The sequence below is a fragment of the Natator depressus genome, chromosome 2 (assembly GCF_965152275.1).
Source record: "Natator depressus isolate rNatDep1 chromosome 2, rNatDep2.hap1, whole genome shotgun sequence".
Taxonomy (NCBI): domain Eukaryota; kingdom Metazoa; phylum Chordata; order Testudines; family Cheloniidae; genus Natator; species Natator depressus.
Genome location: NC_134235.1, coordinates 17,993,472 through 18,008,933, shown reverse-complemented (window position 1 = coordinate 18,008,933; position 15,462 = coordinate 17,993,472). Strand labels below are relative to the sequence as shown.

Genomic DNA, 15,462 nt, shown 5'->3' with positions numbered 1-15,462 from the left:
CCTATGCATATTACATGCCCAGAAAAAAGTATGTTGAAAAGTTGGTGTGTACTAAACATTTAAATACAGTACGCGGGAAAGAGAAACAATGGATCATTCATACTTTCTGCTGAGAATGAAATAATCACTGAATGTATTTGATATTTCTATGTCTTCTGATAAACCCTTGGGTTATGACATAACTAGACTAGTAACTACAAGGAACTGACTGCCCTGAGAAAAAATGAAACTTGAAAAAAAAAATTTGTTTTGCTTAGATACTCCTGAAAAAGAAAACAAACTGCATTACCCATACAGCTAACTATATTTGTTCTTCTGACAGCTTTGGCTTCTTTATCTGATTTCAACAAGTTTGAACTTTTAATGGGGATAATTTAATTATCCTCCCAATGTAGAGGATTTTTATGATGCCACTGAAATGCATAGGTGTCTAGATCACAAAAGCCAGCACCATAAATGACATCTTTGTTGCCAGACACAGCAGAGAGACCAAGCTTAGGATAGGCTTGGAGACTGAGCTATCTTCTTATCCCTAGAGATAATCCTTCTAGGTCAGGACTGATGCAGTAATCAGCAGGGAAAGCTTATGCTGCTTTTCTACATGATGCTTCTATTCTGTAGAGTACACGGCTTCAGTCTTCAGTGCTGTCAATTACAGACACACCTTACTGCTACAGGAAGTGAGTGGTCTGCGTTCCAGGTGGAACTGGAGAACCAGCTAAAGTAGGACAGCCTCTGCACCATCCCTTATTAAGGAAAAAATTCTAGTTTAGCAGAGCTGAACAAAAAACTAATCACCAAGTCATGTATATGCACAGGCCTGAAGTTTTCTTAATGCTGTAATATTTGTCTTCCTCACTTTGTTTCCTTTCATGTCTCATCATATCATAACTTTATTGTACTGTAAAGCACCGAGCATGTTTTTGGATGCTGTAAAAATAGTAACCTAACTTTTATAATTGATTGCTGCCATTATCTCATGAAAACAAGTTATACAAAAAATATTATATGTAAAAGAAATCTCATAGCATTTTGACCTTATTGCAATTTTAGTTTTCTACAATTTCAAGTCGGAGGGACCAATATTTGAGTCTTTGCAGGGGAAAAGCCATCTTAGGTTTACTGAGACTGGCAGGAGGGAGTGACTGGAGGGACGACAAGCACAGGCACAGAACTCTCTTGGTTTATATGAAATCTGTAGAATATAGTATTTTGGGGAAGATCTCAAAGCAAGAACATTAACTATCTTGTCTTCATGTCTTTGAAAGGAAAGATGTCAGCTGTCAAATTTTGCAACTTGCTATCTCAACTAAAGGAGGTGATGACCACTAGGAATACAATTTTAAAAGTATAAAGATTAAGAAGGACAAGTCAATCAGTTCTTGATCTCTATATGTATTACAATTGAAGTTCAGCATGGCAGGCACTTATCACTTTAGCAAACTGAGTCTCCTGGTAAGTTAGCTAGTTAGAATCTGAGTAACAGCCTAATCTTAACCAATAAAAGTAGATAAACCTGAAGAAGGTTTCTTAATGCTTAGTCTGGGAAGGCTTTTTATGTTTTACGTGGATTACAGTTATCACTTATGAATCAGAACTTAGTTTGTTCTAACGTTTTCACACACCTTGAGAGAAAGTTTACAGATTTTGTAAGAGTGAAATCTTCCAAAATATGGAAGCTAGAGAATTTAAATTTCTCTAGAACAGCAATAAGGGAATTTGCTGTGGACTACTCAATATGAGTTGTGATCAGACATCAGATTTAACATTGTACTGGAACTAACTTTGTCCTTAGGTCAACTGTAAGCCTTAAGTCAAACAACTCCTGAAAAAACTACTCTGGATCAGATATGGGGGGGGGGCAGTTTGAAATCAAATACCGAGCAGTAAACGTAGGCTTAATTCACACCCAAGCTGCAATCCAAATTATTGTGATCAGTTTTTGGTCTTTATACCTATTTCACCAAGAGTAACTAACAATTTTTTGGAAGGATTTGAGAACTGGTTCACTGAAGAAAAACTCCTTGCAAATAATGTCCTTCGTGACAGATAATTGTAATTGTTCATTGTGAGGAATTCTGAGAAATCATTTGTCATCCTGTTATTTATTCATCTATATAAAACAGACCCTATAACTAAGCAAACACAGGAGGGTAAATGAACAGACTGATATTCTTACCTGAATATGAATCAGGCATTCTTTTGTGCTTTTCGTCCCGAAAGATAATCATAACATATTTCTCTTAAGTTAGTGTTCGCAATCAATTTTTATCCTGTTGCTTAATTATCAAATAAAAACTTGCAAAATCAGGAGAAGGCACTGAAGCTCCTGTAGAGATTTCCCTTTCAGGAGCTATGATGGAACTACTGTAATTTAGATAAGCGTAAAGGAGTCTCTGTAACTTGCTGAGTTAGCAGGGGTACTGGTGAAGATACACTGTGCCAGTAGCAATGTGAGTTTTGACAAGTTTTCAGCAATGCCAGTACAAGTAATACCAGCGTATGAACCTATACCAACATTGGAACACCAATCCTGTATTATATGTCATTTGCCAAGATGATATTAATCTCGAGAATGGTGGTATATTATAATAATAAATAATAACTAATTGAATCTGTCTTACAAAGCCCTTTACAACATTTACAAATTGATTTTATGAATTAAAACTCACACATCTCACTTCATCCACTGGTCAAATGCTACCATCACTGAGGTAGAAGATACCAGTCATTTCACAGCATACAACAACTCTCCACTTCAGTAAAGCAAAAAAATATCTTTAAGGTGTTTTTGCGTAGGAAGAATGAAATTAGCCAACTGGAAATTATTAAAAGTCACAATAACACCCCTTCCAATACTTGTGAAAGAACTGGAATCTGTAGTTACCTGAAGTGGTAAAGACCAGGTTTTACACCTCATCTGATAGATGGCACCTCCACCAGCACAATGCATTATAAACTTAACACTGGCTTACAGGGAAAAGTGTCACCATCTGTTTCAGCAACACCAAATTCATAGATTCAAAGGCCAGTAGGAACTATTGTGATCATCTAGTCTGACCTCCTGTATAACACAGAACATAGAACTTCTCCAAAATAATTCCTAGAGCATATTTGTTAGAAAAACATCCAACTTCGATTTAAAAATTATCAGTGATGGAGAATCCACCACAACCATTGGTAAACTGTTCTAATTGTTAATTAACATTTAAAAATTATGCCTTTTTTTTAGTCTGAATTTGTCTAACTTCAACTTCTAGCCACAGGATTGTGTAGTACCTTTCTCTGATAGATTGAAGAGCCCATTATTAAATATTTGTTTCCCATGTAAATACTTATAGACTGTAATTAAGTCACCCCTTAATATTCTCTTTGTTAAGCTAAACAGTTTGAACTCTCTGGATCTATCACTATAAGGCATCTTGCATCATCATCGTCTTTTGTTCTACTGAAGTTCTCACATCATACCACCATTCTAGCTGAGCACCCATGCAAATACCAATCAGGCCTCAACCTGCCTAATTTAAGCTATGTGATGAGATCATTGCCCAAAGTGGATGGAAGAAGTTCAAGCTTATAGATCAAATTATAGACTCATTTGTATATCCAGAGTGAGATCCGAAGACAAACTTTGCCTCCTTTATGGAGTTTGACTAATGTTGCACAGAAGTCTGAGCAGCATCCCCACTTGCTACCTGAACACAAAAAGTGAAGAAAATATTTTTATGTAGCAGCCTATGGGAGAAGGAAAAAATAGTTCAGCCAAGAACATAACTGATCTGGCTGATACTTAATTACAATAATCATAGGTAAGATGAACATGTAATTCACGAAAGCAATTGAGGATGTGATTCCAGCTGTTAAAACTGGGTACGAATGTTCTATTAAAATATTTTTAAATTAGTATTAGCACCTCAGTATAAATGTATTAAACGCCAATTCACTTGCCAAGGAAAACATTTTCTTAGTTAATCTGTTGTAACTGCCCATGGACTAACATTATTCGGCACAAGATATTTAAGGGCCACATCCTAAAGTCCATTGAAAGCAATGGGAATCTTTCCTAAATCTCCAGAACAGATGAAAGTGTTTACTAAATCAATACATTAATCAGACTGTTGCACCCCATTCATATGTAACATAAGCTCTGAACACTTGGCAACAGCTCTATTCCAATGGCTAGATAGGCAAAACAATGTGATACTATTTATATGGTCTAATTTTATTTATAAAAGAAGTAAAAAATTGCAGTTTGTGGGGCAAATTTTACTACTATTAATGTGCAAAGAATAAGATGTGCTCTTTAATATTGTCTATTGATTTCAGTTGTTCCCATCGAGTCCCAGCAACAGCTAGATGCCTCAAACCTGGAAGTTAGCAACATTTATAACAAAGTAAAACTAGATGACTTATTCATTGTGAATAATTTCTCCAACAAATTTTGTCACTTGCCAAATACATTATTCACAAATACATTTTTAATATTGAATTAGCTCTAACAACAAGCTGTTTAATGTAAATCACGGTAAAATCTTAACAGGCTCCGGCAGCCTAAAACAGTTCAGCATTTACTTTGGAAGTCAGTGTGTACAAAAGAACAAATATAACAAAAAACCTACTTCATGCTAGATTTTTTATTATACACAATATAGAATATTAATTATATGTTACCATTCAATCAATCTTTTATGTTTTCATTTATTTTGCTTAACTGAATGGTTTTCAATTTTTCACAAATAAGTGAACAGGCATTAAATTATCTAGGTAGAAGAGGTATTTATTCACCATACTTTAAATAGTCACATAACAGATCTATATTAATTCAGTCAATAGATTCACAGGAATTGAGTTCATTGAATTCACTATGGCAGTAATGGAGTATAAAAAAGTCAACTTACTGTTGCATGTGATATGGTAAGAATTCCATTTTTGACAGTGCACTTTCTTCTCTGCCACACTTTCCTTAGCCTAAAAAATAACAGGACAATATATCAAGAACCAAACATAATTACTGCTCCTTTTAGTTTGTCTGTACAACAAACTTGGAGGACAAACAGAAGTTAAAGATAATAAACACGTTTATCATTCTGTTTACATTTAAAATAGATTAGCAAGCCAACACACTCTCCATCAAACCAACTGAGTTAGGTAAAATTTTCAAAAGTGCTTAATTCCCATTTTCAAAAGAGTCTTCAGCCCTTAGGAGCTCAAGTCCCACTGATTTTCAATTAAACTTAGGTGCCTAAGTACCTAATTCACTTTTGACAATGTTATCACTACTCTTTATGCTTTATTACATTAACTGCATTAGTTTAATAGATGGAAGCTTTTAAATAAAACACCTAATTTCACTTTTCTAACCAGGTGAGGAGAATTCTTCATGTAAAATAATAAAAAAGTGACATAATCCAAACCTGATTTGGCTTAACTGAAATTTTTCATTTATGTCTCCACGTTTTAAAACAAACAAAAAAAATGTATAACTGTATCCACCACAAAGTTAACAATTCATGTCCCTGATTTATCTCTGATTGAAAGGTCATAAATTAAATTCTCTTTGAAAAAGGTGTTTGTACATTAAAAGGCTTATCACTCTGTCTGATCATTCATGTAGTCCCCATGCTTCTAAGCCTATAAAGTACTTTAAACTGATTAAAATAGAACTACAGTAGGATTCTAATCAATGTTTTTAGGATTTCTCTGAGTTAAATTCCCAGTTCAATAGATTATGCTTATACGAATCCTATTCTCCAACTCTTCCTCATCTCTTATATGGGATGGGGAGCAGGAAAAACCTCCACTCTAGTACCAATTATCTTAAGGCTATGCAGTTTTGATGCTGTGTATTTAATATTTTTCAGAGACAGAAAACAATTATTTAAATTTGTTCTACGAAGGTTCAAAGCAGAAAATTGGATCCTCTCCCATCAACACATTTCTGTATAAAAGCTGTGTTAGTTGGCTATCTTCACTCTATGTTCCCTGAAGAAGAGATGCTGTTCAGCTTCTACTTTTTTCACTACTGAGGCTTTTATTTTTATTCATACTTTAAATCACTATATAGAAGAGGAAAACCAAGTGGTCCCTGAACTTTCATCAGCACTAATACCTCATTCAAGAGCACTGGGACAGTATTGCAGACTTTCCTACCTGCTTTTATCTACATTGCCCTCACTTGATTGATGTAACTCCTGTTCCTGATGTGCTACTAGATTAATAGGGAGTAAATGAACTACAGACTGGACTGGTCTTTTAATGACTTCACTTCTCTAATATCTAGGGCACCAATGTATGTTATCTTTGGGAAGAAGTCTGGCATCTACAGACAGAAAACACTGGCAATAAAGAATCTGGATTATGATTTCACATTTAACATTTTGCCTGACCACACAATGTTCCATTTTTTCAATGAATAGATTACACTAATATGAAAAGGAGTACTTGTGGCACCTTAGAGACTAACAAATTTATTTGAGCATGCGCTTTCGTGAGCTACAGCTCACTTCATCGGATGCATTCAGTGCCACAAGTACTCCTTTTGTTTTTGCGAATACAGACTACCACGGCTGCTACTCTGAAACCTGTCATTACACTAATATGTAATTCTGGCCTGTCTTCCCATTCCTCCCCTATCTTTCCAGCTAATACAAAAGTTGTTAAAGAGGTGACTGCTGTAATCTGTTTTATATAATTTATGTATGTTGAAGAAGACAGCAATGTCTGAAAATTTTGGAGCATTAAAAAGAAAAAGAATTATTGGTTGACAGAGCTCTCACACAGTGGCTGTGCATTTTTTGTCACCAAAGACACAAAATAAGTGAAGCTAACAAAAGAACCACCCAGATGGAATGTAGGTAACAAAATGAAGTCAGACTGTTCTTTCATAATAATAAAATCTTAAAATCTTAGTGCTAGAAGATTTACTTTTCTGATGCCCTAGCACTAAAAATGACTCAAGTTGTTAAACAACCTTCACACTGCAGGTCTGACTATTTTTCAGACTTCAAATGTTAAAGTTTGGATTTTTTTCTAAGTCACAAAGGTTTGGTTAAAATATTATTCATGTCTGTAGAAAAGTGCAGTTATCTTCTTGCAGCTGGTTTAATATCCTATGTGAAATGACTGGTGACATCAGAATAGTTAAGGATTCTAAAACTACTAAACCTTTTTTTAAATTGCTTTATTTGTAGATATTAATGATACTTAGAAAATAAGATATGCATGAAACCTGTATGTAAGATTCTGCAAGAAATTCCAGTTTATAATTTAATAAACATTTTTAATAACTTAACAATACAAAGAGAGAACCTCTTTAAGGTCTTGGCATAGCAAGAAAGAGTTAAGCTTACATTTTAAAGTTAGATATGCATTTCCTGATCTTTGAGTGTTTTATTTTTTCATCCTTAATGCTACATTCAAATTGCTTGAAGTAATAACTTTTTGGTAAATAAAATATAAATATTACAAATTAAAACTCTGAACCTAGCAAACACTTGCTCATTTAAATATGCCTTTCATTAGTTGGCTAACTGAAGCCCATGGAACATCTTGAGTGAGTATAGGCTTGCAGGTTCGGCCTGTAAACTACTATAATTCTCTCAGTTTTCTACAGATACATAAATTGTATTCTATTTTATAGTTAATGCTATGAGCCTGAAAATCAAGAATTTCAAATCAAACATTTAGATACCAAAATGTTCAATTTTTAACCATTGTATTTTTATTTATAAAGGGTAATGTTTTCTGAAGTGCCTCACTGACTTAAGAGCGTAAGTCCCATTTTAAAATTGAGCAGCTCTCAGAGAGAGCTAGGTCCTAAGGACTGAAGTCATTTTTGAAACACAGACTTAGGCTCTTAAGTTTCTAAGGTGCTTTTGAAAACTTTATTCAAATGGCCCAGAGAAGTATGTCTCAAAAAGGGTTAAAATTGTGTATAATATGAATTGAGAAGTATCTGAATCTAGTAGTTTATGTTCAAATGTAGAAATTCTGGATTTTCAAGAGCACTAAATGATATCAAATGGGGTAAGTAAACAACATCTTCTGCACATCCAATGGGACAAGTAATAAAAATTTAACACAGAAGTTAATCACAGTTTTACACATCTCCATGAAGTGTGATTCAGATGTCTCTATGTTACACACCACATGAATTGATATACCAAACAACATTGACTTTTTATTTCTAACTAGTTTTCATAAATTCTAAGTTTTAACAATGTCTAAAGAGAAAATAAGCACTTCACAAATGAGATATGCAAGCATTCTAATCAGTAAATTAAGAGAATTCTTTTAATCATGTATGTTTTTAAAATGTACAAACTCAAAAAATTCAGCGCATACACTGTATATTGATGGTGATCAATTATATAAAACAATTCATATTAGTATATTATATACTCCAACTACATACCCATCACTCTTCTTTAAGAGATAACCCTTCTTCTCGCTTCCATACTCCTTATTTCCCTGAAGCTGATGCATACTATATCCTCCTTGCCTGCTCTGGGAATCCTATAGAAGGGGAAAAAACCATTACAAAAATTTTAATGTCATTATGTAACAAGATCTCACATTGATCGTAGTTTACCTCTCCTTCCCCACCTCCTCCCACTTTACGTAATAACAGATTTTTCAAACAAGGAATCCCAACTAAGAAGTTTAATAAATAGTTATGGACGCTACAATAAATACATGACCAGGTAATGTAATATTCAAAACTCTGAATTTTGAGTATATAAAGAATGCAGGTGTGTCCCCCAAGGTAATGAAGGAATTAAAAAGGCTCATCATAAATTGTTAAAGGAAAGCAAGTAAGTTTTACACGCACAATTATATAGGAAACAACACCAGTAATCATCCTCAATTTTAATTAAGTTTAAAAATACACATAGTGTACATATTTTTTAATAAATGGAATCTTCCCAAATAAATTTTAAAAAAACTAATGAAAGAAACAAGTAGGGTGATAAAAATGTCAACAAATTCACTAGAAAAACAAAGGGCTTATTAAAACATTGACTTACTCTCCTAGCCTTCGATCAGGAAAGGCAAAAGCAACATAGGAAAGAAAAAGCAAAGAATTCAAAAAGAGAATTAATTTTGGAAAATAATGTGCTCCTGAACATATATTCTGCAGCTTCCACATTTAAAAAGACAATCAGCAGTCATTCTTGCAAATGGCACTAATTAGTAGGAAGAAACAACACAGTTCTTTGTTTAGACACTTATTAGCCTTTGCTTGCCAAGTAACATTACAGCATGCTAAAATACTGTACATGTTTATCTTTTAGTGGTTTGTAATTAAAATATCTTTTAATATTGAATTGGAACATGGAAGGATACTAATAACGTTGTATGCAGTGTTGTTGTACCCATGTCGGTACATGGATATTAGAGAGACAAGGTGGACGAGGTAGTATCTTTTACTGGACCAACTTCTGTTGGTGAGAGAGATACGCTTTCTAGATACATAGAGCTCTTCCTCAGGTCAGTTTCACACTTAAATACAAGGTTGAACAGATAGCACATATTCTAAGGGACAGTTCAAGCTGAAGTGGCTCTTTAACACCTCTGTAGTCAGGATAAAAAGGGGTGTGCTGCTGGTAGACCAGCTCTTGCCAAGGCTGTAGGCATCAGCTGAGCACTGACACATTCACAGCTGGAAACCAGACCAACTTACCTGTATGTTAGTATTGTTCAACATAGGTGTTAGACTTGTAAGGATGTATTTAGTGTTTAGTCTATAAAATGGTTGTGAGTTCCAGCATGCACTAATCTTACTTGTAATGTCTGTATCCCATGCTATAAGGCAATACATAAGTTTTGCTTTATAACTGTAAAAATGCCTGCTCTAAACTTGTGAACTCAGACAGGAGGAGTGTTTCCCCTGTCCATCAAGGAGGACTATCAAAACTAGGCAATTGTGAAGCATCACAATACAAAGATTTGGCTAACGGCCTCCTCACATCAATAAAAGTGCTACGTGCAAGGAAGCTCATCTCATCAACATGAATTCTGAAAGCAGAAAATAAAGACAGCAGACATGAAAATTCTTCAACTCTTTGCTGTTTGGACTCTCAGAGGGCTGAAGCTAGGAAACAAAAAGCAGATATCTCCAAGATCAACCTGGGTTAGCCCTAGAAGACATTCAATGCTGACAGATTACTATATCTCTGTCACCTTTTGGAACCACAGACTGCAACTCATTTGTATTACATGTTGCCTGCTTTAACCTGTAAATAACTCGTCATTTCTTTTTTCTAGCTAATAAATCCTTAGTTAGGAGTTTACTATAGGATTAGCTACAAGTGTTGTCTTTGGTGTGAGATCTAAGGTACAAATTGACCTGTGGTAAGTGACTGGTCTCCTGGGACTGGGAGCAACCTGAATATTTTATGATCTATGGTGCAAGTGACCATTTATCACTAAGTACAGCTTGCTTGGGTGGCAAGATAGTGCACCAGGAGACTGTCTGTGACTCCATGGTAAGACTGTTATAGGAGTTCACATTTGTTACTGAGTTGGTGAAATCTAATCCTAGAACATACCACCAGTTTGGGGTGTCAGCACTGCTTTCTGACTGTCTGCCCCGAGGTTGACACTCACTGTCGTGAGCCATTTCAGACAGCATGACGGGGGGTTAGCGGGTTACAGACTCTTGTAGTAAGCTATAAATCCAACGTTTTTATTAAGAACATGATTTTTAGTGTCTAGCAAAGTTATGAATTTGAAACCAGACAATCACTATGCTCTCAAATGAACTCACACAGGAGAATGATAAAAGACAAAAACACCATATCACCTGTGGGTGAACACTTTTCACAAAGCAATCACTCTATATCTGACCTATCAGGCCTCATCCTCAAAGGAAACCCGCGCAACACTTTCAAAAGATGAGTCTAGGAGCTTAAATTCATAACTTTTCTAGACACTAAAAATCATGGTCTTAATAAAGACACTGGATTTATGGGTTATTAAAACAATCTGTAACTCACTAACCTCCCATTTTGTCCTGTGACTACAGGAGTGATAACAGTCCATTTTACCTTGAATGGTCCTTTAGAATATGTACTAACTAGGGCTGTTGATTAATCACAGTTAACTCATGTGATTAACTAAAAAAAAAGAATCATGATTAAAAAAATTAATTGCGATTAATCGCAGTTTTAATCGCACTGTTAAACAACAGAATACCAATTGAAATTTATTAAATATTTTGGATGTTTTTCTACATTTTCATATATATTGTATTCTGTGTTGTAATTGAAATCAAAGTGAAAAGGAGTACTTGTGGCACCTTAGAGACTAACCAATTTATTTGAGCATGAGCTTTCGTGAGCTACAGCTCACTTCATCGGATGAAGTGAGCTGTAGCTCACAAAAGCTCATGCTCAAATAAATTGGTTAGTCTCTAAGGTGCCACAAGTACTCCTTTTCTTTTTGCGAATACAGACTAACACGGCTGTTACTCTGAAACCTGAAATCAAAGTGTATATTATTTTTATTATAAATATTTGCAATGTAAAATTGATAAAAGAAATCGTATTTTTCAGTTCACCTCATACAAGTACTGTAGTGCAATCTCTTTGTCATGAAAGTGCAACATACCATGTAGTTTTTTTTGTTACACAACTGGCCTCAAAAACAATGTAAAACTTCAGAGCCTACAAGTCCATTCCTTCCTACTTCTTGTTCAGCCAATCGCTAAGACAAACAAGTTGGTTTACATTTGCTGGAGATAATGCTACCCTCTTCTTATTTACAATGCCACCAGAAACTGAGAACTTGTTGTCTAAGCGATTGGCTGAACAAGAAGTCGGACTGAGTGGACTTGCAGGCTCTAACATTTTACATTGTTTTATTTTTGAATGCAGTTTTTTTTTAAACATAATTCTACATTTGTAAGTTCTACTTTCATGATAAAGAGATTGCACTACAGTACTTGTATTAGGTGAATTGAAAAATACTATTTCTTCTGTTTTTTTACAGTGTAAATACTTGTAATCAAAATTAAATGTAAAGTGAGCCCTGTACACTTTGTATTCTGTTTTGTAATTGAAATCAGTATATTTGAAAATGTAGAAAACACTCAAAAATATTCAAATAAATGGTATTCTATCATCATTTAACAGTGAGATTAATCGTGATTAATTTTTTTAATGGCTTGACAGCCCTAATATTAACTATGTATGCTAAACTATCTGTTTGACTTTGCATTTAGCTGTGACACTCTGAGTACCTTTCCCAGACCTGACAAAGAGCACTTTGTGGCTCCAAAGCTAGTCTCTCTCACCAACAGAAGTTGGTCCAATAAAATATATTACCTCACCCACCTCACTAATAACATTGTCACTCAGAGTTCTTAAATTTTTCTTCTGCTTTCAAGTTTTATTGCATATTAGCTGTTTGTTCTGCTATTTGAACTCCTTGGTGGAGAGGGATTTATAAACTAAAACAATGCAGTTATTAATTTATGTGTGTAATCTCTACTCATGTGAAGAATGTCATTGATTTCTGATGAAACTACTCAAATGAGCAGAAATTATTTTCATGTGACTAAAAAGTTTAAAGATTTTACCTAAGCATCTCCTACTCTTTATAAATTTTTGAATGTTCATAACTGTCCCCGTCCTCCATAGCACTGGAACTAATTATGGAAGAATAACTACTTAAAGAGTTACCATGCAGTGTTTTTGGCTGAAAACTTGTATTTTGTAAAAGCAATTTAAAAAACCTATTATTTTATTAATGTAATTAAAATATTTTAAAACTTTATTGTGAAGCAGTTAGATGTAGTCATAACATACCTGAATAAAGCTACAAAAGCAAGGAAGTGAAAAGTTAAGTCTTAATTTTTATATATACTCTGTCCATAATCATACACCTTAAAATTACTCCAACTACTATATATCATAGATGATGCACTTCAACTTTATTCTGCTTCCTCAACCTGTTCTTCTGCAACTACTTCCAAGTGATAAGAATTTAGTATATTTGGTGCAACAGTATGTCGAATCAGGAAGGGGCAGTTTGGTGCAGGGGCTGATGTGAAGCTTGTATCCCTTGGGTGTGCAGAGTTAAGATTTTCGTATATGTCAACACCAAAGATTTACATCACTGCAACATACATAAGAACAGCCATACTGGGTCAGACCAAAGGTCCATCTAGCCCAGTATCCTGTCTTCCGACAGTGGCCAACGCCAGGTGCCCCAGACGGAATGAACATTGATGACATCTTCATCAGCTGGACCCATGGAAAAGAAGCCCTTGAGGAATTCCACCATGATTTCAACAATTTCCATCCCACCATCAACCTCAGCCTGGACCAGTCCACACAAGAGATCCATTTCCCGGACACGACGGTGCTAATAAGCGATGGTCACATAACCACCACCCTATACCGGAAACCTACTGACCGCTATTCCTACCTACATGCCTCCAGCTTTCATCCAGACCACACCACACGATCCATTGTCTACAGCCAAGCTCTACGATACAACCGCATTTGCTCCAACCCCTCAGACAGAGACAAACACCTACAAGATCTCTATCAAGCATTCTTACAACTACAATACCCACCTGCTGAAGTGAAGAAACAAATTGACAGAGCCAGAAGAGTACCCAGAAGTCACCTACTACAGGACGGGCCCAACAAAGATAATTACAGAACGCCACTAGCCATCACCTTCAGCCCCCAACTAAAACCTCTCCAACGCATCATCAAGGATCTACAACCTATCCTAAGGACGACCCATCACTCTCACAAATCTTGGGAGACAGGCTAGTCCTTGCTTACAGACAGCCCCCCAACCTGAAGCAAATACTCACCAGCAACCACACACCACACAACAGAACCACTAACCCAGGAACCTATCCTTGCAACAAAGCCCGTTGCCAACTATGTCCACATATCTATTCAGGGGACACCATCATAGGGCCTAATCACATCAGCCACACCATGAGAGGCTCGTTCACCTGCACATCTACCAATGTGATATATGCCATCATGTGCCAGCAATGCCCCTCTGCTATGTACATTGGTCAAACTGGACAGTCTCTATGTAAAAGAATAAATGGACACAAATCAGATGTCAAGAATTATAACATTCATAAACCAGTCGGAGAACACTTCAATCTCTCTGGTCACTCGATTACAGATCTAAAAGTGGCAATACTTCAGCAAAAAAACTTCAGAAACGGACTCCAACGAGAGACTGCTGAATTGGAATTAATTTGCAAACTGGGTACAATTAACTTAGGCTTGAATAGAGACTGGGAGTGCATGGGTCATTACATAAAGTAAAACTATTTCCCCATGTTTATTCCCCCTCCACCCCCCACTGTTCCTCAGACGTTTTTGTCAACTGCTGGAAATGGCCCACCTTGATTATCACTACAAAAGGTCCCCCCCCCCCCCGCTCTCCTGCTGGTAATTGCTCACCTTAAGTGATCACTCTGGTTACAGTGTGTATGGTAACACCCATTGTGTCATGTTCTCTATGTATATAAATCTCCCCACTGTATTTTCCACTGAATGCATCCGTTGAAGTGAGCTGTAGCTCACGAAAGCTTATGCTCAAATAAATTTGTTAGTCTCTAAGGTGCCACAAGTCCTCCTTTTCTTTTTGTGAACAGAACAGGTAATTGTGAAGTGATCCACCCCCCGGTTACCCATTCCCAGCTTTTAGAACAATGGAACAACTGAATCATTGTAAAATAATATTTATTGGGTATGGTGGTACCAGAGAAATCATGGGATGGTTTCCTCTTGACAAGAGGCTTTTGTGGAGGGTTGGCTAGAAGTCTGTAGGATCTTGGTATGCGAGGTCTGAGAAGCAGGCCACTGCACTAGCTGCAGGCCTACTACTGCCAGCGATACCAGTACTAAGAGGCTAAGCAAGTCTTTTGTGGCTGCATACACCTCCGGGGTGGTTGGGATCAGTACCATCTGCTCCATAACGGTCCTTAGGGAACGGCCTCAATGGACCTGGCACAGGCTCCGGAGGCAGCAGTCCTCCTTTTGGAGGCAAGGAGTGTTGTAGGGATGGCCTCTCTTCCAAACGCTTTATGGAGCATCCACCTCTGTCAAGCTTCAGACTAACATAGAAGAGTGAAAGACGGAACCTGAGGAAGGTCTGAGTCTCTTCTTTAGTACAGGGGAACAGGACAGAAAAGCCGCAGACATCTCTAGTGGGGCGTACCATACTGAAGTTGATGTACTTCAGCTGTTCTCCCCATGTGACTACTCCTATGGGGATGGAAGTGTTGCTTCCAAAAGCAAGCATTTAAGCCTCGCTGCCCTATCTTTTTTTGAGCGTGGCTTGAAATCTTTACAGATGTGACATTAGGAGAATCCCACATCGTTGACAAAACATTTCAGGCAGGTTGAATGCAGGTCGTTGACCAGCATAGGCTTTCCGCAGGATCTGCAGGACTTAAACCCTGGCAAGTGAGGCATC

At 36.4% G+C, this 15,462-nt stretch overlaps 1 protein-coding gene across 3 annotated transcripts in view; it reads right to left on the bottom strand.

Moving 5' to 3' along the window:
* Positions 1–15,462, bottom strand: part of ASAP1 (ArfGAP with SH3 domain, ankyrin repeat and PH domain 1) — a 370,981-nt gene that overhangs the window by 111,095 nt on the left and 244,424 nt on the right. For all 3 annotated transcript variants that reach the window (XM_074943850.1, XM_074943849.1, XM_074943852.1), the window contains 2 exons: positions 8,414–8,514; positions 4,899–4,968 (listed from right to left, as the gene is read on the bottom strand). In XM_074943850.1, coding sequence (XP_074799951.1) covers positions 4,899–4,968; positions 8,414–8,514 — 171 coding nt within the window. The remainder of the gene's footprint in view (positions 1–4,898; positions 4,969–8,413; positions 8,515–15,462) is intronic.